The sequence below is a fragment of the Oxyura jamaicensis genome, chromosome 2, assembly GCF_011077185.1.
Source record: "Oxyura jamaicensis isolate SHBP4307 breed ruddy duck chromosome 2, BPBGC_Ojam_1.0, whole genome shotgun sequence".
Lineage (NCBI taxonomy): Eukaryota > Metazoa > Chordata > Aves > Anseriformes > Anatidae > Oxyura > Oxyura jamaicensis.
The window spans coordinates 21,026,216-21,049,875 of NC_048894.1; the positions used below are offsets into that span (position 1 = coordinate 21,026,216).

General features: G+C 35.1%; 1 protein-coding gene across 2 annotated transcripts in view; it reads right to left on the reverse strand.

Annotated features, from left to right (window-relative positions):
• SLC39A12 (solute carrier family 39 member 12) overlaps window positions 1-7,172 on the reverse strand; it is a 36,393-nt gene extending 29,221 nt beyond the window's left edge. Inside the window, exons 1-4 of one of the 2 annotated variants that reach the window (XM_035319137.1) lie at window positions 7,076-7,172; window positions 6,209-6,379; window positions 4,740-5,092; window positions 807-1,088 (exon numbers count right to left, since the gene is read on the reverse strand). In XM_035319137.1, coding sequence (XP_035175028.1) covers window positions 807-1,088; window positions 4,740-5,009 — 552 coding nt within the window. In that variant the 5' untranslated portion in view covers window positions 5,010-5,092; window positions 6,209-6,379; window positions 7,076-7,172. Of the gene's footprint in view, window positions 1-806; window positions 1,089-4,739; window positions 5,093-6,208; window positions 6,385-7,075 lie in introns of both variants that reach the window. The other variant, XM_035319138.1, reaches the window with a different exon arrangement.
• Between the last annotated feature and the right edge of the window lie 16,488 nt (window positions 7,173-23,660).

Sequence of the window (23,660 nt, forward strand, 5' to 3'; positions counted from 1 at the left end):
TTTAACTATATATCATGAGCAGATCTAAGGGACTTCTCATTGCAGGTCAACTTGTACTTTAAGAGTTATCTGATTGGTCAAAACCTTATTTATTACCCCTTACAAAGAAAACAGTTTGTTTTTTTTTTTCAGATTGTGACATCATGAATATTATTTTATTATTTTATAGGTCCTACATGAGATAAGGAATAACAAATAGGGCTGAGAAAACTTGGTGCCTATTTCCTGACTTTAAAATGATGTTTTTGTTTTAATATACTCAATAGACTACTTAAAAATAATTAAAAAAAAAAAAAATTAGCTTATCCGTATCAGTCTTTCTGCAAGGCATATTAATTCTTGCAGATAATTAGATGTGTGTCCCAACTAAAGGAGGCCATATGATCTTTGGACAGATTCCTCATTGTACAATCATTGGTAACATACCTATGCTGGCAAATACAACAGGTAGGAAAGCATTTCTGTCCTTGAGGCCAAGTGCAAGATTTTGCATCTATGCAGCTATACTCTTTCTATCTGCCTTAAGCAAAGCAATTATTTCTAAATTATCTATTGGAAATGGTCCCTAACATGCTACTTCCCTAACCACTTCTCAGCAGAGTCTGTGGAAGTGTTAGGTAGCACATGACAAAAGCAAGTCAAGAAGGCTAGCATTGACCAACATGTACAACAAAAGACCAACGTTCAGCCTGTGATCTCACACTGCTATTTAACAGTAGTCTGGAGAGCTATCATATAGACATGACATCTGAAGTAGCTTACAGGCTTATCAGTAGCAAATATTAAGTTATTTTAAATTTCTTTACCTGTGTTTCAGGAGTTTTAAAATGTTGCTTTACTGCAGCTAACGTATCTTCTGTTTCATTCCGTGAAAAATAATAACAGTCTTCATCATGCCTTAAACTGAGCATACTCTGTAGGTAAAATTTATAATCCTTATTACTCAAGCTGACTTCTGAAGAACACGCATCTTTATGATGAAGAATGTAGTAGAGGAGAATAAGAGAAATTCTCTCAAATACTTCTTCACTCAGATGGTCTTCTAAACCTCCACCAGCTATTAGTAACACAGCATCTGGTTCAAGGCACTGAAATAAATAAATAAATAAATAAACGGAAATTCAATTCAAGTAACACATTGTCAGTCATCTGCAAATTTTATTAGTGGGGGTAATAGGAGAATTCATCTCTTAAATATAAGGGATCAAACCTAAGACTATGCAGATACAGGCTGATGGATATAGAGTAGGAGGACATGTGTAAGTCATTGCAGTTCTGTTGCTGCAAGATTATGCCTTGTGTCTTTTTCCAGAGCCCCTTCTACTTTTAAGAAATATTAAACATCAAAGGGATTTAAGATTTACTGCAAAACAGAAAGAATTCTCATCAAAACTTCATTGTGGAGAATAGAAAGTCTTCTACTGGCTTCAACAGATTTTACTGGTTATAAATATATTAGATAAGGTCTACTGCTTAATCATATTTTCACCTCTGCATGCTGTATGTGCTTCTGTTATGAGACAAAGACCATATCTGCACTGTAGTTAATTCAAGGTATGTGAACAGAAGTTATATCATATTCAGTGCACTCTTAAGAGATTTAACTGACCCTACAATCATATGTATATCTTTATTTTTTCTCAGTGAATCCTGATAACTGGAACAATTCAGTCCAGTGCAGAAAGTCATCTCAACATCATTTAGTCCTCTAAATGGATTTCAAGAAGGACTGAACGGATACACTCACTCTATGCAGACTTTCTATCTGAGCAGTCATAGATTTAAAATATAAATATATGTATGTAAAACTCCATTGTTCTTGATGCAACAACATTTTTCCAGAAACTTTTGGCAGCTCAAACTAAAGTTATTCTCTAAAACTAGGCCAGAAGACCAATAGGGCTCTAAGTCAGGCTACAGGAAATAAGAATGTCCTAGACAGAACCCATTTTGTCAGACTAAATTGTTTATGGCTAAAAGCATGATGTGTTCAGCAGTGTGGCTCACCTTGTATGTTAGTTCATTTTCCTACACAGAAGCAGAGTAGAATCAAACACACATTCTCGTATTCAGAAGCCAATGTTCCCTGGAGGAATTGAGAGAGCTGCCACATTTTAATAGAAATAATTCCAGCAAAAATTGTCACAAATAATCTTTAAAAAGAGAACTGTGGATGGTAATCTCCAAATTAAATATTTATACTCATAAGTAAACTAGATTAAAATATGATCCACTGTGCCCTACCTAAATTGTTTATCAAGATCTAGAAGTTGAATTTTTTCTAGTGTATGTCTCTAAACATTACTATTTGGGCTAGGAGAAAACAGTTATTCTGTTTTCTGTCTGTAAAGACCTCAAGTTAGTTAACTAACCTTTTCAAATACCCAACAGTAATAGAGTAAATATCTTGCATGTAGTGGAAAGATTTTCAAAGGTTTCTATAACATTTCAAAACCCAGTAGGGATAAATTTTAATCAAGCGAGGCTTTTGTTTGCTCTTTCAAGAAAGATAACTGAAAAGGAAATTGCTTATTAGAAGGAATCAGGTGCATTGTAAAAGATGCTATTATTCCATAGTGTATGGTCAGCCCATAAAAGGTAATTGTTAAGGAGATATCAGGAGAAAATAAATTGGTTCATCACTTCTAATTTTGCTTTCAGAAATATTTTATAGGTATAGGTCTTGGTTTAGAAAAACTTATTTGACACACACACACACACACAAAGAGCCCAACTTTGAAACTGGGAACTATGAGCTGATTTTCTTTGTTTGAGACCACAATTTATTGAAAAAAAAAAAAAAAAAAAAACGATTGCAGGAAATATATGCCCTTTGTGTAAGGAGATAAAGGACTGTCACATGTTCAAGAGCTGTCAGCCCCTATCTAAAGAGTCTTTGGAGCCAATATGTAATGAGAAGTCAGAAAAGGGTCTAAAAAGTGTTAAACTTCATTAATTTTAAGTATCCATTGGAGACATCATTAAAAAGGAAAAAAAATCTAAACCCGAAGTCATCTGGTATGACGAAGATCCTGGATTTAGAAGGGAAAGTATAGTCTGAAATCAATTAGTTATTCCCAACAAGCATGAGAAAGAAAATGTCAATGTAAGGTGTGGCATTCTGTTTCAGATTTTGGAGATCTTGCAAGACAGAACTTTTCACACAGCTTTTGCTATCTTGGCTTACCCAATGTTGTTAATCATATTGGAAGACTTCAACACAGCTCCGTGTGGGCTGCATATGACTGAAGATTCTGTCTCTCTGTCATGGTTTTTCTATTGTGAACTGTGTTCATGTGGCAGTGCAGGATATGTGCAGTATTACTTATACATCCAACACTGGGAAGTACTGGAAATAGTGAAAGTCTTCATGTTTTTCCCACACAGATTTTCCAAGAAGAAGCCTAAAGAGCATGGAAGTCCTAACTAAAGTAAGCCCCAGAAAAGTTTCACTTCTATTTCTTTCATTCAGGGACACAGTGGTTATGTTCTCCACCAAAAGATTACAAATAGAAGAAAAACTATGGCAAGCCAAAGAAGCAAGACAAAGAGGGAGAACAGGAAAACCTTGACCCCTATTTTGTGAAGTTTAGGAGACATCTATATCCATTACCACTTAATACTTTTTCAGATTTTGATCTCGGTCCATATCTATGTAAACTGAGGAAAAACTCCTGCATCATCTCTTTTATAACAAATACCCATTGGGAATAAATGACACCTACATCATTTATTTCTGAGATTTCACATTGGGGCTCGTATAAAAAAGGAGAACATTTGAAGGAAGAGACAATTAAGTGAGTAGTTGTCTTCTGCGCAGAAGAAAAATATCTCCATTTCATTGGCTTGGCTCATTGCCAAGTATATTCTCAAAGCAATCACCTTTATGAGCATCCTTGTAATTCTGATGTAAAGAGACAGTCAGCTGTATGTAGGTCACTGAACCAAGCCAGAGCTAGAGTAATGTTAATGAAAGCCAAGACTGACCAAGCCCTTTGTACTTCCTTTCAGCTAAGTCGCTCACTTGTCACAGTCTTCCTCCTACCAGATCTTATTACTTTTTTTCCTTTACTTGTCAAATCAGGAAGCAGTTCTGAAAATAGTCTCAATTCAACTAGACAGCCAAACGTTCTGTGAAACTGTACCTTGGACTATCTCCAGTTTCAATTTGGATTTGAAGATTCATTGTTCTTTGATTTTCCTTGACCTGAACTGCTTACCAAAACTTCCCCTGAATCTTCAACATTTCAGTGAATTGGCAGATGAATCTGTGAGAATCCTGTCTGGGTTTTATTTTTTTGAAATAAATCTACAACAACAACAACAAAAAAGTGACAGAACTGGTGCCCAGTTTTTACCTATGTCTTTCCACAGTGGAAATCTGTACCCCAAATTCAACCTTGTGACTTTATAGTTAGATAAGAGTTAAAATAGAAAAACTTTGCTGGAAAATAAAGACTTGAAAACTTTAAAGGAAAATTATTACTGTTATGTGACTGAACCATGGGCTTTTTAAGGCATATTTGTCGTGTCTGGAATATTTCCTCTTTACAAGATCAAACAATTAACATTAATAATTTACAATGAAACAATTAAAACGGGGGCTATCAATTTTTGGCTGCAACAATGAGTCTTCTACATGTTTAGGCTTTGTATTTAGGAGGGTTTCACTCTAATAAACAATTTTAGAACTCACTGACGATCCTGTAAAGATATCCCTCATTAATTGAAGCACTAACCAGATTACAATCCTCTTGCATGCCATAAATCCGCTGTGGGCACTCAGCTCTCTCCAGTAACATTTTGATCAGTTCTCGTGAGTGGTTCATGTGGAGCTCAGTGTTGTCAGCTGAAAGAACGCGTAAAACTTCCATCAGATAGCCTTGGCTGGGAGCATAGCTGCCATCCTGCCCATGCTCTTTCCCAGGCTGTCCTTCAGCAGTGAGCACGCTGAATATGAAAGCAGAACATACCACCCCAAGAGCTGGATGCTTGGTCAGAGAATACATCTCCTCTTCCTGCAGTGCGCGATATGCACTGAATGTTGGACTGTTGTTTGCACTTCACAGCTTAAACTTGAAACCTGAGGAATCTGAATAGTAAAGGGGAAAAAAACCCCAACCCCTTAATTAGTGTGAATGCAATATGTTTGAAAGGATTTATTAATTGGTCAGCTAAGCTGATTTGCAGTGACAAGCTGTTTTTGAACAACAGGGAGCCTGTAAGGGCTTTACAGCCCAGAACAGCAGGAAACTAAGACAACCATGGCCTTAAAATTTCTGTAAAATTACCAATAAGAGGTTGAATCAAACTGCCCTTCCCTCCTCATAAAAGTAATGTGTATGGTTTTCATTTCAGTGTTATGTTATTGCATTCACTAATAATCCTCTTCAGTAAGAACAGGAAAATACTGTAGCTTTCACTTTCATTCCATTATGAAACAGGTTTTTAGTAGCAAAATAGCTGTAAATAAAGATTACTAGTCTAATTCTGATACAACTGCATAGTAATTATATTACAAAGCAGCGATATAGAGCAGGTTTTATTTTCAAAACACTTTATCAACGTTACCAAACTCCAGCTATACAACACAAAACAAGAACGAACAGGATGTACTTAAAGGTTAGTGCTATTTTATGATCAGAGGAAAGTTTCAAGACTGACGTAATTTCATTCATGGAACTCAGTGAACAAACAAGAAAATCACATCAGAAGCAACAAGTTCAACTTTTAAAAACTTTAGATACAAAAGGCATTTTGTACTGTAAATCTGTCTTGACACTATCTTTCCTAATACATCATTACCTTCGCTTTAATAATAATCTATCCCCAATGTGGAAGAAAAATAAAAAGTTTCAATTCTGTTCTCACTCTCTTGATGCTGGCAGCAATATACATTTGCAGATGATAACGCACATGTGTTAAACAGCCACACACACGAGCAGCATCTTTTAAATGCAATACGATACACGTGTGGTTTATTTTAAAGGAAAGTCTGCTAATCAGTATTTAAAAAGAAAAGAAAAAGAAAACAAAACTGCTGGATTCAAACTGGCATTAACTCACTAACTAAAGGTTACTATGTTTTAGATTCTAGGAAATCTTTTGATAAATTTATATTTAGTTATAATTATATTTTACTGTTAGCACTTATGAATACATATCATTGTTATGGGGATACATTGATTTCTAAACATTATTTCCTTACCTTCTGAAGGTGAAAAGAATGCTTGTGTATCTAGCTTTGTGGCCTTTTGAATCCTCAGAAGTATTTAGCTGCTGGAAGTCCAATGTTTTTAAAATTCTTGATGGTGCTCTGGAAGCTGGAGAGGATTAGTTTATTGCTGCCTTGAAAAGTTTTCAGTTGCTATGGAGAGAGCTGCTCTTAAGGTAACAATGGAGGTGGATAGGAATTAGTACATGTTCTTCTTGGCAAGTTCTAAGCATCACATTATTAAATGTATTTCACATACTTTGGTAGTTATCAGTTTATGTAAACAGTCCCTGCTTTATTGTAGCAAACCAGATGTATAAAATATATTGAAGAATCTTTCACTACAATGAATAATACATGCAAGCACCCAAACTCTTCTCTATTTTACCACATTATTGCAGAAATTTCATAATGCACCTGAATTTCTTCTTCAATCAAAACTTTCTATCTTTTTGCAAATACCAGAACAGAAGAGAAACTGAAATTTTTCAAGCACCTCCATTAAGAAAATGCTGTTTTCTGGGGGAAAACACTTTCCACCGAGAACAGGCTCTTTCATTCCTACTCATTCTGTACCACAACTGCACCAATTAAAAAAGGGTAGCTCAGACCCTGGTGAAAAGAAAAAAATACACATTCAGGATGCTGTTGCAAAGTTGACATATATGTCTCCATGCTGTTACAGTGTCATTGCACTGGAAGTTAGTGAAAACTCATGACTGACAGATTTCCACAGCAACAAGTACAGCAGTCATACCATTCTCCCACCTTCCAAACCTTCAACGTGGTAATGAAGAACTAGAATCAAATTTGTGTGTTCAAGCCCTGTGAAACAGGCTGCCCTGTGAAAAGCCTGCCTACCTTACTAGTAATAGAAATGCTGTAATTCTCTTTAAAGCCATGTTGACAAAATCCTGAGCTCTAAAATGCTGCTAATGTTTCTTCCAAGGTGGTCAGCTGAAAGGGAACAGTGCTGTATTAGTAAAGCTGAGAGCTGGCAACGGACGCTGCCAACAAAAATAAAAGAAATCAACTACAGCAGCTTGAGTGAAGTGCAAAATGTAAACAAATGTTCTCAAAAATACAAAGTACAAGTACATGGAACTATGCATAAACTCTTCTGTGATCAAAGCTGAGCATTTTAAGAATCACTATTAGTTACTCAAGTACATAAACCCCCAGACATCAGTATCAAAATACATTTTATTTTACCTTCCCAAATTCCTTTCTTTCTTTCTCTTTTTTTTTTTTTTTTTTTTTTTTTTTAATATGAATGACTGAAAAGCAGAAACACATAAGACGTATCTCTTCTAACCTTTATGTAATTTGCTCTGTAAAAGAAAGCTAACTACATCCACATTTGTTCCACTAATAAAAATAGTTCCTCAGATAATGAGGGAATAGCTTCCAGCATTTAATTCTGTGGATTGCTCAATCTTGAAACAAACATAGAATAGGTTTATCCGTATATAATTTGGTGGTTTGTATGTAATTACTAATTGAAACAAAGAATTTATTCTATCCAATTAATGTGTATAAACAGAGGGTGAATTGCTTCAACTTGAGAGAAGCTAACATTTAAAAAACACACATTTGATGATTTATAACTATTGAAAGCTGCTGAGAGAAGATTTACATAATAATACTGGCAATACCCTACACATTAACATTTATATTACAGAGTGATGGTAAAAGGAGATGTTCATTATTACATATCTTATGCATTAAAAAACAACAAATAACAATTGGTAGACTGATTTCAAAGGAGAATTCACATCCCTTTTTAAGGGTAAGTGTAGCAAACCTTCTTCTCTGGCTTGTAAATGAGTTCCTAAGAGGTGGCAAAGTTACTGATGGGGACTCAAGCTTCCACCTCTGCTTTTACCCCTTGACAAGGCATTGCCTCTGCTTTCTGTCATAAGCTGTCATCAAAGAATTTTTCTGTCAGCACAACACTTGGAGGACTACTTTTAAAGTAATTTCTAAAACCAATTGCTAACTCATTTTTTGAAACCTTTCTGTAATAACATTGTTCCTCTACAACCCACCCATGCTGACACCATTCACCTGATAAAATGGGATATTGATAACAACAGAACCATGTAGATGCCTATTATAACTTTGCCGAGATAGAGAGATTCAATGATACAGTTTAATGACTCAATAGCATCATTCTCTCATTTGTTATAACAGTCTCTGCCATTTTGGCTTAAAAGTGTTTGCATGTCTTTTGGTGACTGGGGGAAGGGGGTCAGAAAGTCTGCACAATGCTCATAATCCAATAAGTCTCTGCTTGTTGTAGAACAATAGTGTGTATGGAAGAAAAAGCCCTCAGGTACTGCAGAACTGGGGTAACTCAAATCCACCAAGCCTGCCATTCTAACACGACAACAGATTATATATCAGAACCAAAGGTGTGGTAAACTTCCTGATTAAATAAGCAAATGAAAAGTTTTTGTTTGTTTGTTTGTTTGTTTGTTTGTTGTTTTGTTTGTTTGTTTGGTTTGGTTTTTAAATCTATTCTACACTTAGTTAACAACCTTGGCATGCTCAAGCAAGGACAGGAGGTCAAGAATTTGCAGAGATAAACCACTATTTTAAATCAATTTGAACATATACCATGGAGGGATGCTTGCAAGAGTAACTGATTGCTGACAGACACTGCTGACTGTTGGAGGAAAGTGAGTAACAAAAAAGAGTGGAAAAAAAAATAGGAACTTCTCAAAATTCTTATTTCATATTTGGTATCATGATCTCAGACAACTCTATAACTAATCATCTTCACATACAAATGCAATCTTTTCTGACTTTTAGTGAGTAGGAGTGAAGGCAATTTCCCAATAGCACACCAGAACATAAATACATGCAACAAGCCGTCTTTGGTTACAGGATTTTTATTTATTTGATTTTCACTTTAAGCGAGCCAATACGACTTACCGCAGCTTGTCTTGTTGTTTCTCCCACCTACGCACCTGCTGCGAGAACAAAAGCAAGTAGCCCATTCACAAATGCCATGAATAACTGCACTCTGCAATTTACTGGTTTTCAAAAGATCAGTGAATAAATTATGTGGGATCAGGAAAACTCTTTAGAGGACTCACTCAGAGATGACAAGGACATTCCTATGAGTTCTATCAACCAGGCAAATCACTTTATTTTATTTTATTTTATTTTATTTTGTACAACAGAATGGGAGACAATGCAAACATCATTTTTGCAAGACCCCTGCTGAACTTCACAGCTTACTGAGAAATGCAGCTGTATAACTCTTATTCTTTAACTACTGTATAACTTGTTTTGATGGACTAAGCAAATGTATTTTTTACTAATCACAGAAATTTTGGCAAATAGAAGAGAATCCTGTAGTACTGCAAATTTCTTCTATGTTATTAACGTGAAGTGTGCACATTACTATAATTACAGCCATAGGCAGCATATTGACATGTGAAAAGACTATATTTTGCATGTAATTTATGTAGAATTTCTTTATATAAAATATCCTTGCCAAAGAATTAATGCCACAGTACTGTAATAAAAAATGTCAGTACTTTAAAATTACCACAGTCTATTCAGCTTCATTGGCCTCACATGCCAATCCTCACAATATCACATATATTGAGCACCAATGAATTAAAATAAATGAATGCTATTGAAATGAACAGAGCTAGACATTAATATAGTTTTATATATGGTTTAGTGGGGACTGTTAGTGTTAGGTTAGAGGTTGGACTCGATGATCTTGAGGTCTCTTCCAACCTAGAAATTCTGTGATTCTGTGATTCTGGAACAAGCCTTGTATTACTTCAGGATTGCAAAATTCACCTGTTACAGAAAGTTTCCTGAGCAAGAACTGCAAATCTATTTATCCTAGAAGAAAGGAACTAATGGATTATTTCTACTATAGGTAAGAAAAGCTTCACATTTTGAAAAAAAAAAAAAAATACCTTTCAAAGTATTTTTTTCAAATGCTGAAGAATTAATCTGTGACATTTATTGTTTTAAGATGTTCCTGTTCCTGTCGTGGCACAAAAACCTTTATATGGGTTAACAAACTGTTCATTTATGTGGAAAGTGCAATCTAAATGCCCTCATCTTACAAGGAATTTCTCCCTCACACAACTTTTCCACTGATGACTTTCTGGTCAAAAAAAAAAAAAAAAAAAAAAAAAGGCTAAAAGGCTACAGGAACTTGGTCCATGGAGATAAGAGTATCTGGGATGATGACCCATTTTTTTTTTTTTTTTCTGAGTTTGGAAGCCTACATTGCTAAGGTTATGACTCTTCAATGAATTCCTCTTACAATGTTCCACCATTGCTCACAACCCTATGAATTTCTGCCTTCTCTATAAATTTTGCCCTCAGCTGTTTCATACTTTTTCAGTGCTGAGAGAAACATTGAATGGCATTGGATCAAAAAGACCCTCCTGAAAACCTGTTTTCCTAACTCACCATTCACTATTTGTTTAACTGAGTCGATACTGTTTTATGGGATCCCACAAAGTAATTTTTGATTGCAGAATTATCAGGTGAAAGCTCCAGTGCTCCAATCGGAGCAGTGGAACAGGCTGCCCAGGGAGGCTGTGGAGTCTCCTTCTCTGGAGATATTCAAGGCCCGTCTGGACGCCTACCTGGGTAGCCTGCTCTAAGGAACATGATTTTACAGGGGGGTTGGACCCGATGATCTTTTGAGGTCCCTTCCAACCCCTACAATTCTGTGATTCTGTGAAAGCCTTATGGAAGGCTTTCAAACAAAGCTTCTGCCTTGTTAACTCTTTTGTCTAAATTTATAATCTTATAAGAGAACTATCACAGTTTGTTTTTCCAGATCTATTTCCCATAAAATCATCTTGACTAATATTAATTATTTTACCATCTTTAAGCTCCTTACTGACTGCATTCTACAGTGCCGTTCCCTGATGTTGGCTGGGATTGATGCCTGGTGAAATGGTCTACAGTTACCCACTCATCCTGTTTACTCCTTTTAAAATATTGAAAACATTTAAGATTTTTTTTTCCATTCTTTGAAATTTGCCCATGCTTCTGGACATATTAACATATTTGTTAAAAGTCAACATTAATAGTTCATAATGGTTTGTGACCAGTGCTGCTTGTTAAGAGTGTGCTATCCTGTCTGGCAGATGCAGAAATATTTAACTGAAATAATTATTTGTTTATGATAAAGTAGAAAGTACCTTCATATCAGTATAAGGCACTACACTATTTCTTTCGAAAGGTAGAATATCAATATACTTATATGTACTTTACATACACTTCTAAACAGACTTATCTAAACCTTACACCTGTGCTAAAATTTACTTTGGCTTTGATATACCTCTTCATACTTACTGCTGATTACTTTGGTTTCATACTGATTACTTTGGTTTTGATAAAGTATTAAACTTTTCTTTTTCCTTAACCTTAGCATTTGATAGGCTTTTTTTTTTTCTTTCATATTTGTGCTCTTTTTTTTTTCTCTTTTTATCATAAATGATGACTGTGTTTATTTGTTTTCATTGTCATCAACCATTCTTTTTTCCATCTTATTTTATACATTATTTGATAGCATTATATTTATACTGTTCTACACAGAAGTACCACTAGAAGAGAAGACAGTACAAATTACCTTACAGTGTTCAGAAAAATGATTAAGTAAAATATGTGATTGTCTTGTCAAATATTTTGTTATGATTTTCATTGCATTCTCACATTAAAATTCTTAAGACAAAATTGTCTTTTTTAATGATTGCAGAATTTGTCCTATTTCTGTTTAATACACCCTTCTTAGTTATCAATAATCACTCTCATTTTTTTAAAAAAAACTCCACTCATCTTGTTTTGGTTGGTGTTGTTTCCAGCATTATAGAAAGCACCTTTTTAAAATGCATGCACACACACAAAACCACGAGTCTGGAAAATCATAAATGCAAAGTATAATCTCACTTTTCACAAGTTAGCTGAGCTTAAGATGTGTATTTATTAACCATTAGATACGGTTACTTACAATTAACAACATACAATCTGCAACACACTGTAAAGTTCAAAGTAGCCTAGTAGAGCAAGTCAGTGCCTGGCAGTTGTTAGCTGGAAAAAGAAAGCGTGTGGATTAGTATGCAGAGTGTTAGCGCATTGAAGTTAAATTTTTAATTAACTCTTTATAAAGAGGTCTGGTTTTCTTTTTACTTGGATTTTTTTTTCTTTTTTTTTTTTTTTTTTTTTCCAGAAATCCTGACAAGAACTGAAGAGGAAGCTGATGCAAATTTATTTAACATTAAGAAAACTAAGGTTCCTTTTAAACCAGTGGCAAGGTTTAAAAAGAGAGGTGGGAGTTCTGGGTATAAGAACCCATACGCTGCATGTACCTTCAGATGAAAGTCTGAAGAATGGATGCATCCAATGTACTGGATTTCCTCCCTATCTTCCGAGTGACGAATCTCCTTGCATTGTTTCTCTTCATCCTTGTGAGTGAAATGGAACTGTCCTACTAGAAAATCTTATCTACTAGAGGGAATAAACATAGGCAAAGATATTGACTGTTTGCAAGCTGGGATAACTGGCTATGTATTAGTTTGCTATCTTACTGCAGAAAAAAAATATGAGATACACCCTCCAAAGACTGTCTTTATTGACATTGTGAGAGAGGGAAGTATATGCACAAGAGAGAAAAAAAGTACTCCATGATCCCTCTTGGTATGTTCCTTTATATTAACTTTTCTTTAACACATTCATAAATCTGAACCAAATCTTTCAGAATGAAAACATGAAGGTTTTCATTGACATGTATGTCAATTAACCATTTTTTTAAAAAAAAAAATCAAACTTTACAGTAAAGCTGCCACCCTTACCATGTTTGCTACTCTTTTGTCTTTGATCTGAATATTTTCCAAAAAAAGCTAATATGCTAATATGCTGTTCTGGAGAGTCTTTGTATTATATGCACAAAGCCCATTAACTCTTTCACCTTTTTGTAAAAAATAATATAAATAATATAAATAATTAAAAACCCTACATTTATTATATGCATATCTATGAGTATAATCTCAATTGTTTACCTTTTTTCCTTATTGCAATTTCCTAATTCTATTTTTCCTCATTTAAAGGGGGGGGGGGGGGTTGTTTCTTTTCTCAGTGTGATTTCCCACATTGAAAAAAGGAAGTGATGCTTAAGCAGGAAAGATCTATGTGTGTAAGCAGGATTAGCCTTATTTAAATTTGGTGTATGTGTACGTCTGTACCTGGACTAGTCATTGGAAGAAACAGATCTAAGACAAACTTTATTTGGCCTATTCTGAAAGTCTACTTTTTGAAGAGAGGAATTGCATTCTGGGGTCAGAGATTGTATTTATATATTTTTATATAAATTATATACCGTTTATTATATATTCATATATATAAGTTCCTTCAAAAATTAAGAGAGCCTGTAGGGATTGTCTCTGTTCTAGACACCTGTACCATGGAACTACATTTTTCCATCCGAACCCCTCCATGCCTCTGTATGAATTCCCCCTCTTCTTCCACCACAGTAAGTCTTGAACAATTTTGCCCACTTCAAATATATTTGACAGAGTAGTAGAATGCTCAAAGATATTTCATTTCTGCAAGTTTTGTGCAAAACCAAGGACTAGACAGAGCATTCTACTAAAGTCTGCATATCTGAAAGCTGCAAACTCAGCTATAGACATGAAAAGAATGAAACAGTGTTATGAATGCCAGAAACCAGCTTATTCAAAACAAAGAATACAAAGAAAAGATGCCATTTGACAAAATCAATATTCATTAGATTTGGTACTTGATTAATTTTTAATGGATTTCTGATCATTTTTATACTTATGAGAAATACTTCTTTTAAATTTGTGAATTCTAATGTGATGTTGCCTACTGGAATGTAATAAAACAATCTTGGAACAGTGGAACTAGCAATTATATTAAAGATGATAAAAGTAGACATACAATAATCACTACTTGACATGGCATTTTACCACTGCTGCCCTCTGCTGTATGGAATAATTTCCAAGTGCTTGTATTTTCTACAAAGCTGGTGACTGATTAGTTTTAGAGGCAGATATTCAAATGTATATGACAAGTTTGCTTTTGTTCATTCCTTTAATGTTCAGTGAATGTTCTGGCAACAGAAGAATGTGAATTTTAACTATGACCTAAAATTATTACCAAAGTCAATATTAGTTTTGTTATGTAGAATAAATCTATTCTCAAATTTGTTTTGTAAAGAATGACTTACCTCATGAGGTAATATACTTTTGGAAGGACACCCTCAAATGGGTACACATCAAACTACCCTTGTATTTAGCAATGAAAGCCATAGACACCTACATGATGCTTGTCACATATTTTTAACAGAAACAAAAAACTATGAAGGGTTTTGGTTTTCCAGCACGAATCTTAGCTTAGCCTCATCAGTAAGTTAGCCACAATCATAAATATGAGACACTTTTTGAGCAAATTATCTTTCTACCCTTGGATTTTCAGGAGTTATGGTTTTGTTGAAAACCCTGCTAAAGTCCACGACATTAGTTAATTTTGTTGTTTAATGCATGATTTTTTGGCTGGATTGAGAATCAAAATGCAAGATGAACCTTGTGAAGTGAAGGATGGGAAGTGAAATGAAACAAAGTCTGGAAGTCTTCAAAAGACGTTTAGATGTAGAGCTTAGGGATATGGTTTAGTGGGGACTGTTAGTGTTAGGTTAGAGGTTGGACTCGATGATCTTGAGGTCTCTTCCAACCTAGAAATTCTGTGATTCTGTGAAATAACCAAAAAGACACCTAGAAAGAGAACCATAAAGGCTAAGAAATGCCCCACTGGCTCTGAGGAAATGTTTTATCTGTTTCACTATTCTGTATCAACAACAGATGATGTTATTAGCGCATGCAAGACTAGTACCATGGTCTGTTCCCTTTAAATCCCTTTTTAAACCACAATCTCCTACTAGTTTCAGTTAGTATATTATAAAAATGGAACGATAACAGTTCTGTATCCATTTTATCCACAACCTTCATAATTTTTTAGCCACCAACAATATCTTTATACCTATTTGAAGCCCATGTACTTCCAAGATGTGGAGACCAACCAAAACTTCAGAAAATACTCAAGATGAGGGTAGTACCCCAGTCTTGCATAGCTGAAACAGAATGTTCTTGAGTAGATTTTAGTAGAACTAGCAGAACCCTTTCTTTTCCTTATGTATTTCTTAGTGACTAGTGGTAGCAGGCATTTGATTTAGTTAGCCCCTGGAAGCATTATATTGTTTTGTAGGTCATCTTAACTTTGGTAGTGATGCACAAAGGCAGTAGTCTGCAACAGTTTTTGCCATTCTCCTATACATTCTTCAAGGTACTTGCTTCTAAAAATCAACACAAGGAAAATGTGTATTGAGGTTGGGGCAGTAGATGAATATGGTATGACTTACACCGAAGCTTATTACTAGAGAAGCTGAGGGCAGGAAAAAACATACCTTTATTTCCAAGAGTGCAGTCCTACAGCCAGTTGCAATAGAAGCTAAAGGGAGCTGCCTCTTGCTGTTGACATGACAGTAACATATAAATATGGATACATCTGTTGACATTTTAAAGGAATTAAATGATGAATTCCTACCAAATCTCAACTACAAATAAATTATGCTTGGATTCACCACAGTTTTATATGAACAATGCATCCTGTATTCCTGCAGAAAATCGTGTTTCTTAGCATTTTGTTAGTGTCTTAGGGCACATTATCTGCAAGCTATTATCAGTTCCACACAATTCTCAGTTAGCTTGGAAATATTAGAATTGTTATTGCCTCCTGTTGAGTTTACCTGTGGAACATTACTGAAATTCTTTTGTAAAAATAATTATGTATTAATACAGATATTTTTACAGGAGTTCTTGATTTTTTAAAAAATAAAATATGATCATAGACAGAGTGCGAACATGTTCATTTCTAAGGGGTAATGTTGACAACTATCAGGTTTACTTGACAGTACTCTCCAATTTTCCTAAGGAACTGATGCTTGTTCCATAGGACTTCTAGACTTCTCTCTTTCTTCCCTCACAAAAGAACTGAAGTACTTAATACTTCCTCCTTCCTGAACTTCCAATTTTTCCACATGGTCAGGTCCCTAGATTGGAACTATTACATTAATTTGCTTACTTTCAAGCTGTTTACAGAGAAGTAATTTTCCTTGTAAGCTGTTGTCTTCTAGGTTTCAGCTAGCTCTATATAAACACAGGATACAGTCTGCTTTTGTTTCTTCTGGCTTTTTTAGCATAGTCTTGCATTTTTGACATGCAAGTCACTCAGAAACACCATTAGTCTAAAACAAAAAGGAATTAAAACAGTGTATGTGGTGACTCATAGGAAACATGAGTACATTGTCTTAAATTGTAGTGACTGCTTCCAGTTGTCGTTAGCATACCAATAATAACATACAGATAATTTAGTGACACTTTAATATATATAAGACATAGCACATCATGCTGACCAAGGGTTGAGGAAAGCTTCACGGATAAGGGAGTCACTACCCAGTGGAGCTGAAAGATGTTACTCATTGCCTCAAGAGCACATTAAAACCGCTTTAGGTATGACTAGTCTTGAACTCTTCATGATCTTTGAGCTTGTACCTGAGAAGGAATGGCCGAAGCTAGTACATAGACACATCCTACTTCAGTCATCCTGGCTGATTCCATTGGCTAGTGGTGTGCTACGGTAATATATCCATATATTACTTATACTATTAAAATAGTTCAGGAAAGAGCTTCTCTGGAGTGATCCAATGTGAGGGAAGACTAGCAAAATATATTAAGCTCCTTCATTGACTTGAGTTATATTTTCTTACTTATCAGCATAAATTCCTGTTGCTATTTACTATACAGCTTTACTATACACTTAAACTGCTAGGCACCAAGACATTCAATTCAGACACAGGGCAGGCTGTGAGCCTTTGAAGCAGTGCCTATGAGGGCACATCCATACCATGGGGATTTACAGAAGTATGACAGTAAACATAATGCTACATGCTAGAACAGGTGGAAATGCTAGCAGTAGGTAATGCCCAGCTGCTTGAGGGTGCTAGATTTGAGCATATACATCAACAAAGACAACGTTTGCTCTGTTAGCATGCCTAAAATATAATATTTGCCTTTGAAGATACTGGCCAATATTTTCCTTATCAGTATTCATGTTCTCCATATAAAAAACAATAATATATTTTTGACGGGAAGCACTGATGCAATTTTTAAGGTTAAAAAAATGACAATTCATGCTTTTAATTCTGATGGTCCCCTTATAGTGGCTATAAACTTAAAAACTATGTAATAGCATGCAGCAGCTCAAAGTCAAATCCTGGCCTCATCCACAGGCAGGAAACTGGAGAGAGCAGTGGCACACCTGGATATTTTTCACATGACATTTTCTTTAAAAGTTCATATGAAGCATTTTTGAAATTCAATTCCTAGCCTTGGCTATAACTCAAATTGGGAATTTATTCAGGATAATATAACCCAGGACTAAGAATCTTAAACGGAGTGTAAAACATCTTCATAAGTAGTTAGTTTAATAAAGAAGCCATTGATTTTGTAAGAATGGAGTTTTTAAATGATGTTTCACACAGGGCCATACATAAAACGTTAAGGATGACAACAGCATAATAAAAATTTATCAAGACAAAGAATTCATTTAGAGTTTGATTACATACTATTGTACAAAAATGGAAGACAGATGCAACACTATCACTAAAACCTACCAAGCTTTCATTTTTAATTTACTAAATGAATATTCATGATCTCAAACTTGTAGCAGTTCTGCAGTTCATTTCTCAGTGACATAGTTTGCAACACTGCCATAAAAATCCAGACTAGTAGAAAATCTCAAAGAAAACTAGCAGACTGTTTATTTTTCCCTTCTTCACACATTGCCTCATACTCCCTATGCAATACAACAGTATACTGATGACCATAGTCAGACTTAAATTCATGCCCTTTTTAACAGGGAAAGCTATTGACCACAAAATAATTTTATCCTTTAGAGCTCTGTATTAATTTTATCTTTTTCTGATTCCCCACAGCTGGGATAACTGACTTTATATTTTTTTCGCTTGAGAAGATGGCACTTGCAGTTGCCTACTATTTTTCTACTACAAGAAGAGAACAAAAACAGTAAAATTACTGAACGTAGCACATCTGCAATGATAATTCTGTCTAATGATTGCTTAAGGTTGGAAATAATTCTAGATTACTTTCTTAATGGATTCAATACAAAGCATTGGATTAAGGTTTACTATCAAAACCACTTCTAAGAAAAAAAAAAAAAAAGCACAACAAAAAATGAGTGCTTTAAACAGTGTAATTTGAAAAGATTTTTTTTTGTCTGTAAATTACTCAGTTGTCAAATACAATGTTATAGGTATTTGTTACCATAGCTTTTTAACCACAATTTTGTTTTGATTAATAAAATGTTGTGGGACATGCCGAAAAGATAGAATTACCAAAATCTTTGCTGAATTTGTAAGACTGTGATGAATTTCACTGACAAAAAGGCTTGCATAAGTACAATTTATGCTATTCCAAAAAATTTAAATATAGAAAATAACTCATTGGTTGGGATTGACATTTGCTGTGCAAAATCCATCACAGCAGATGTCTCAATTTCCTGAGACGTTTTCTTCAGGAAAGACAGATAAAGTACACCAGCTAGATACTCACAAATTATTGAACTTGAATTACTTCAGTATACCCCATCTATCGTATTTACGTAAGTCTCCAGTCCTGCCCGTCACTGCATGATGTACAGAAAAGAGCACTTGACTAGAGTGAGCAGAGCCTACATAGGAACACAGATAAACCGTACTTGCATTAGACAGACCTCCACTTTTGGCAGCAGTGAATTTGAAGTAAACTTCTTAGGGAGCAGCTGTACATGGTTACAGGCTTGTTTACATGTAGGTTTCCCATTTCACTTTTGAATGTGATTTTTAATTTGCTTTTGCTTAAACTGGAAAAAAATAAAATAAAATAAAAGATTACAGATTAATTTATTGCGATACAAAGGAACTTTGCGTTTTTCATTTTAAACTAAAAGTCAGGCTACATTTCAATGAATATAGCCATGGCTGTGCAGTCAACCAAACCGATGTAATGATTGATTCAATAATCTGTATAAACAAGGATAAAACCTGAAACTAATTATGCGTGGCTATAGTCAGCATTCCTTGACTTTTTTAGTTCCCAGACAGCAAAAGTATGGCAACCAAAGAGTGAGAGAGTGTATTGATACAGGAATTTCTGTTTGGTCCAAAGATATTTCTATTGCATTTACAGACAAAGAAATAAAAACAAATGTTGATGTCTACAGAGCACATAATGAAATATCTACCCACAAAAATAGATTTGTACCAAACAGAATGCTAAAATCCTGCCCAGTGGTTCATTAGTCTATTCATGTACAAGCATAATTTTCTCTAGCAACAGAACAGATGGGCTTAACTACTTTTTCAATTGCATCATGACTTGTGTTTCACAGCCAGGCACACCAAGAAACCAGCAGTTATGAAGGGGGGAGGTTGTGAGATATGAGGGACTGCAGGTCCAGTATTGTCTCCATGATCTTGCACTGAACAGCAAGTCAGGACTCCTGTCCTGCAATCTTCTAACTTAACTGGTAGATTACAGTTGTCCAATAGTTTTCTCCAACTCTCCTGCCATTCTAAACTTTCTCTACTTTCCTGCAAGATCCTTCTTCTATCTTAAATAATTACCTCCACAAGTTCAGCTGCAAATTTCCTCTCCTTAATTTACCTACTTACTTCATATCTAAACACCTTCATAAATCAAACTATTATGCAATACAGTCAGTATTAAATACTTTGGACAATTTAACTACATGAAAATGAGAAATTCTGTGGTGCTGCCCCTGTGGTGTGCCTAGTCCCCTTAACACAGCAAAATCCTGATTCTGTCTGTCCTGATATCAAACCTTTGTCCTAACTTCTGGCCTGTTCTTATTTTCCCTTAGATACAGCTCTTAAGTCTTTTGATGGCCACCCTCCAATACACTCTACTGAATTTGTGCTCTGATTTGCTCTAATACCCAGCCACTACAACTCTCCTCTTAGAATAGTTCCTGCATCACCTCTCCTACAAATCATCCATCTTCCCTTTCATCCATATTTCGGGACTGCTCAGTCTTCTGTAGCTTCCCTTTACTTGCCCTTTGTTTAAGACATGGTATATAGATACAAAATGCATATGCACAAATATAGAAACAAGTTATAAACGGGGAAGTATGTTTTGGTGTTGTTTTTGTTTGTTTGTTTGTTTGTTTTTAGTTTTCTAAGAGACAAGCTAAAGACACTAACAGAGAAACTGTTATGAGACTAACATTAGCTATTTAGAAAGCTGTACATTTAGTTCTGAATATAGCACATATCTTTGGTATAATGTCCAGCTGAAAATTTTTATAATAACAGATGCACAACTCTTTACACATACAGTTGTGCAGTAGAAAAGCAAAGCCAAAGACCTTTCAGTTACAATAGGAGCTCATGAAATTTCTGATGCTCCTTAGCTTTATGTGGGAGTTTATCCTACAATTTTTTGAAAGCCATATGAAAACATTTCTGAACAAAAGGACACTGAGATGACCTTTGTTCTTGAAGAAAGTTCTTTTTTACCAAGAAAATGAGGTCGGCTTTTTGTGTGTGTGTCTGTGGCAGTTCTGTCAATCTCCTGGAAACTGCAAGGACAATACCAACAGAACCTGCCAAAATCCACGTGATATGCTTAGAGAAGCCAGTATAGAAAATGGAATAAATGTTTGCAAAAGTTGTTCAGGAGTTACACTACAACTTTCAGTGCAGGTTTCTGTACCAACTGCTGAAGGCTTTAGACTTAGCACTGGCATAATCCAGTGAAGAGAAGACAAAAATTGGTGGGATGAGTATTAGGTGCATGGTCACCATCTACTTGTGCTGTACTGCACACAACACACAGGAGGCAGAAAGTATTGGTTGCAGGTGTAAAGCTTCAGTTACAGAAAGGCTACCCAGTTGATTGAATTAATTTACAAGTGTATGTGCATGTGTTTCCACAGAAGCTGAAGTATGGCTGTGAACCCTTTTTAGATCTCTCTGCATTCAGCAGTTCATCATTCCTATATTGGTATAATTCAATCACTGAGATTTTTTTGAATGTAAAGGCACGATCATACAGAGGAAGGTTAAATATGTTTGCATTTTTTAGACTATCACTTTTCAGATTAAGGCTTTTTCAGGACACTTAAATTATATTGAACTCCAGGAACCTTTTTTAATGGTGGTCACATGCAAAGTGGACCCAAATTACCTGGAAGGACTTCCTGACAGTCCATTATCTAACCAGTAAATATGCAATCATGTTAGTAACCCTGTGAAGTGTATCCTAATGTATATGTTAGAGGATAAAACCCACAAACATTTATGAGAATGATAATAAGAAAAAATATGATGAAATAACCAGTTTATTATATACCCACTAAAACCTTTAGATGCAGCATTATACTTTCTACTTTATTTTACTCTATAGAGTAGGAAACCATTTTCTTCAGTGGCTTGCTGTCTTTGACTGCAATTAAAAAAAAAAAAAAAAAAAAAAAAAAAATAAAAAAAGCATTGAGCTGATTGAGCTGACAATCAGTATAATCAGTATTCCTGATAATACAGACAACTTCTAGATATCTCTCATTCCCACAACACTAGAAGAGTATTTGTGGTCACGTAGCTAGACACAGAGTACACTTTATTTCAGGCAGCTGTAGGTTTATCAGTTAATGAAAGCTGAAGTTGATTTCCTCTTGAAAAGACTGTTAATTTAACAGGACAGCTGGCTTCCTCCTGTAAACCCTGAGAAATGACAGAGATGACAGAACAGCAGAAAATGAAAGAAATCAGCAGATCAACTAATCAAAAGACACATCTCTGAATAAGATGTTTGAATGGCTGCTATGAAGGCTGCTATGCAGAAAAGCATTATTTCTTGCCCTGTGCTCAGTCTTTATAGGTTAAGCAATGGGCATCCTGAGTATCCTTTATTTGAGGGATAAATTAACTATGCTGCTCTGTATTTCCAGCATAGTTCAGAAGTAAAGATGGTGCTGAACATTCATTATTTAGTCCTAAAGGCAAAGATTAAAGGATATTTTTAATGTAAGTCAGAAGCAGTTAAAGGCACGGGAAGGAAATCTTGCAGGAATTTTACTTCAGCATATTTCTGAAACAAAGCTGACACTACAAAAACAAATTTGGGAAATTGTTAAATATTTGTTTCATTTGTTCATGGTAGAGGGAAAATATCTAATCTCTTTATAAAATAATTAAGAGATACAGTAGAAGAATAGGTAAGTTTTACCATGTCTGGGCTCTGATTAAAGTAGGCAATTACTATGGTGCTTTCTGGCCTTTCAGTGTTTGCATTGCCTGTAGCATACAAATATTTATTTGAATACAAGCTATTTGTCATAGCCCAACATACTTGCTAATCACCTGAATCAATGCAAAAGCAGTACCTTGAAATATAATAAAGTCAAACACTCAACATCTTTCAGAATACTCATCTGTATTGCCTTCTGCTCATGTTCTGAGCTCCTATTATAACGCTAATATGGAAATTCTCAACATAGTGTATTAATAAATAGAGCTAGAAGTCACTCCTGATGAAGTATATTTGTGGCTTTTAGTGTTACAGGAAGTGTTTTCTGTTTGGTCAGTAAATTCTGTCTCCATGAATGATTTCATACAAATAAACAGATCATATTTCAGGTATGTGCTTCAAATACTGGAAAATCATTAAGTAAACAAGCATGGAATATGAGAGTGTATTTTCTTCAGTAGAATACACATGGCAAGGTCTTATAAAAAGCTATTTTTTCTTTTCCAAGACAAAATTAAACGTTGCTATAAGCTTTCAGAATTCTTCAGTGACAGACAAATGAAAGCTGGCTATTTTAGACAGTAAAAAAAAAAAAAAAAAAAATGCTTTGAAGGAACCAAATCAGTGGACACACACAAGAGAGAAGCACGTTTTGCAGACCTCCTGAGCCAGCAGTCATATTTGGATAATTGTATTCTACAGTCACCCGTGGACTTACCCTCCAGAAACATGGGAAATCCATTTTTGATGCTATGCTATCCCATGGCAATTAAAAAGCTCATGATTTTATAGGCTTCCATAATATTTGCCCTTTATCACCTTGTTTTATAACTGAAAGCTCCTAGTGCATTTAAGCTCGTTGCATGCTACAACCCAGTCACAACACTGATTGCTCTGATAACCTTTCTCTTTACCCTTTATAGAGATCCTCTGTGTTCTTTTTTGACTCAAGAGACCTACACAGCATAAAGATACAGCTCCATATTTCCTAATAATCTTAATTGCTTTGTGAATATTACAGGGGACTGACCAAATGCGTCATGAATGCCTGT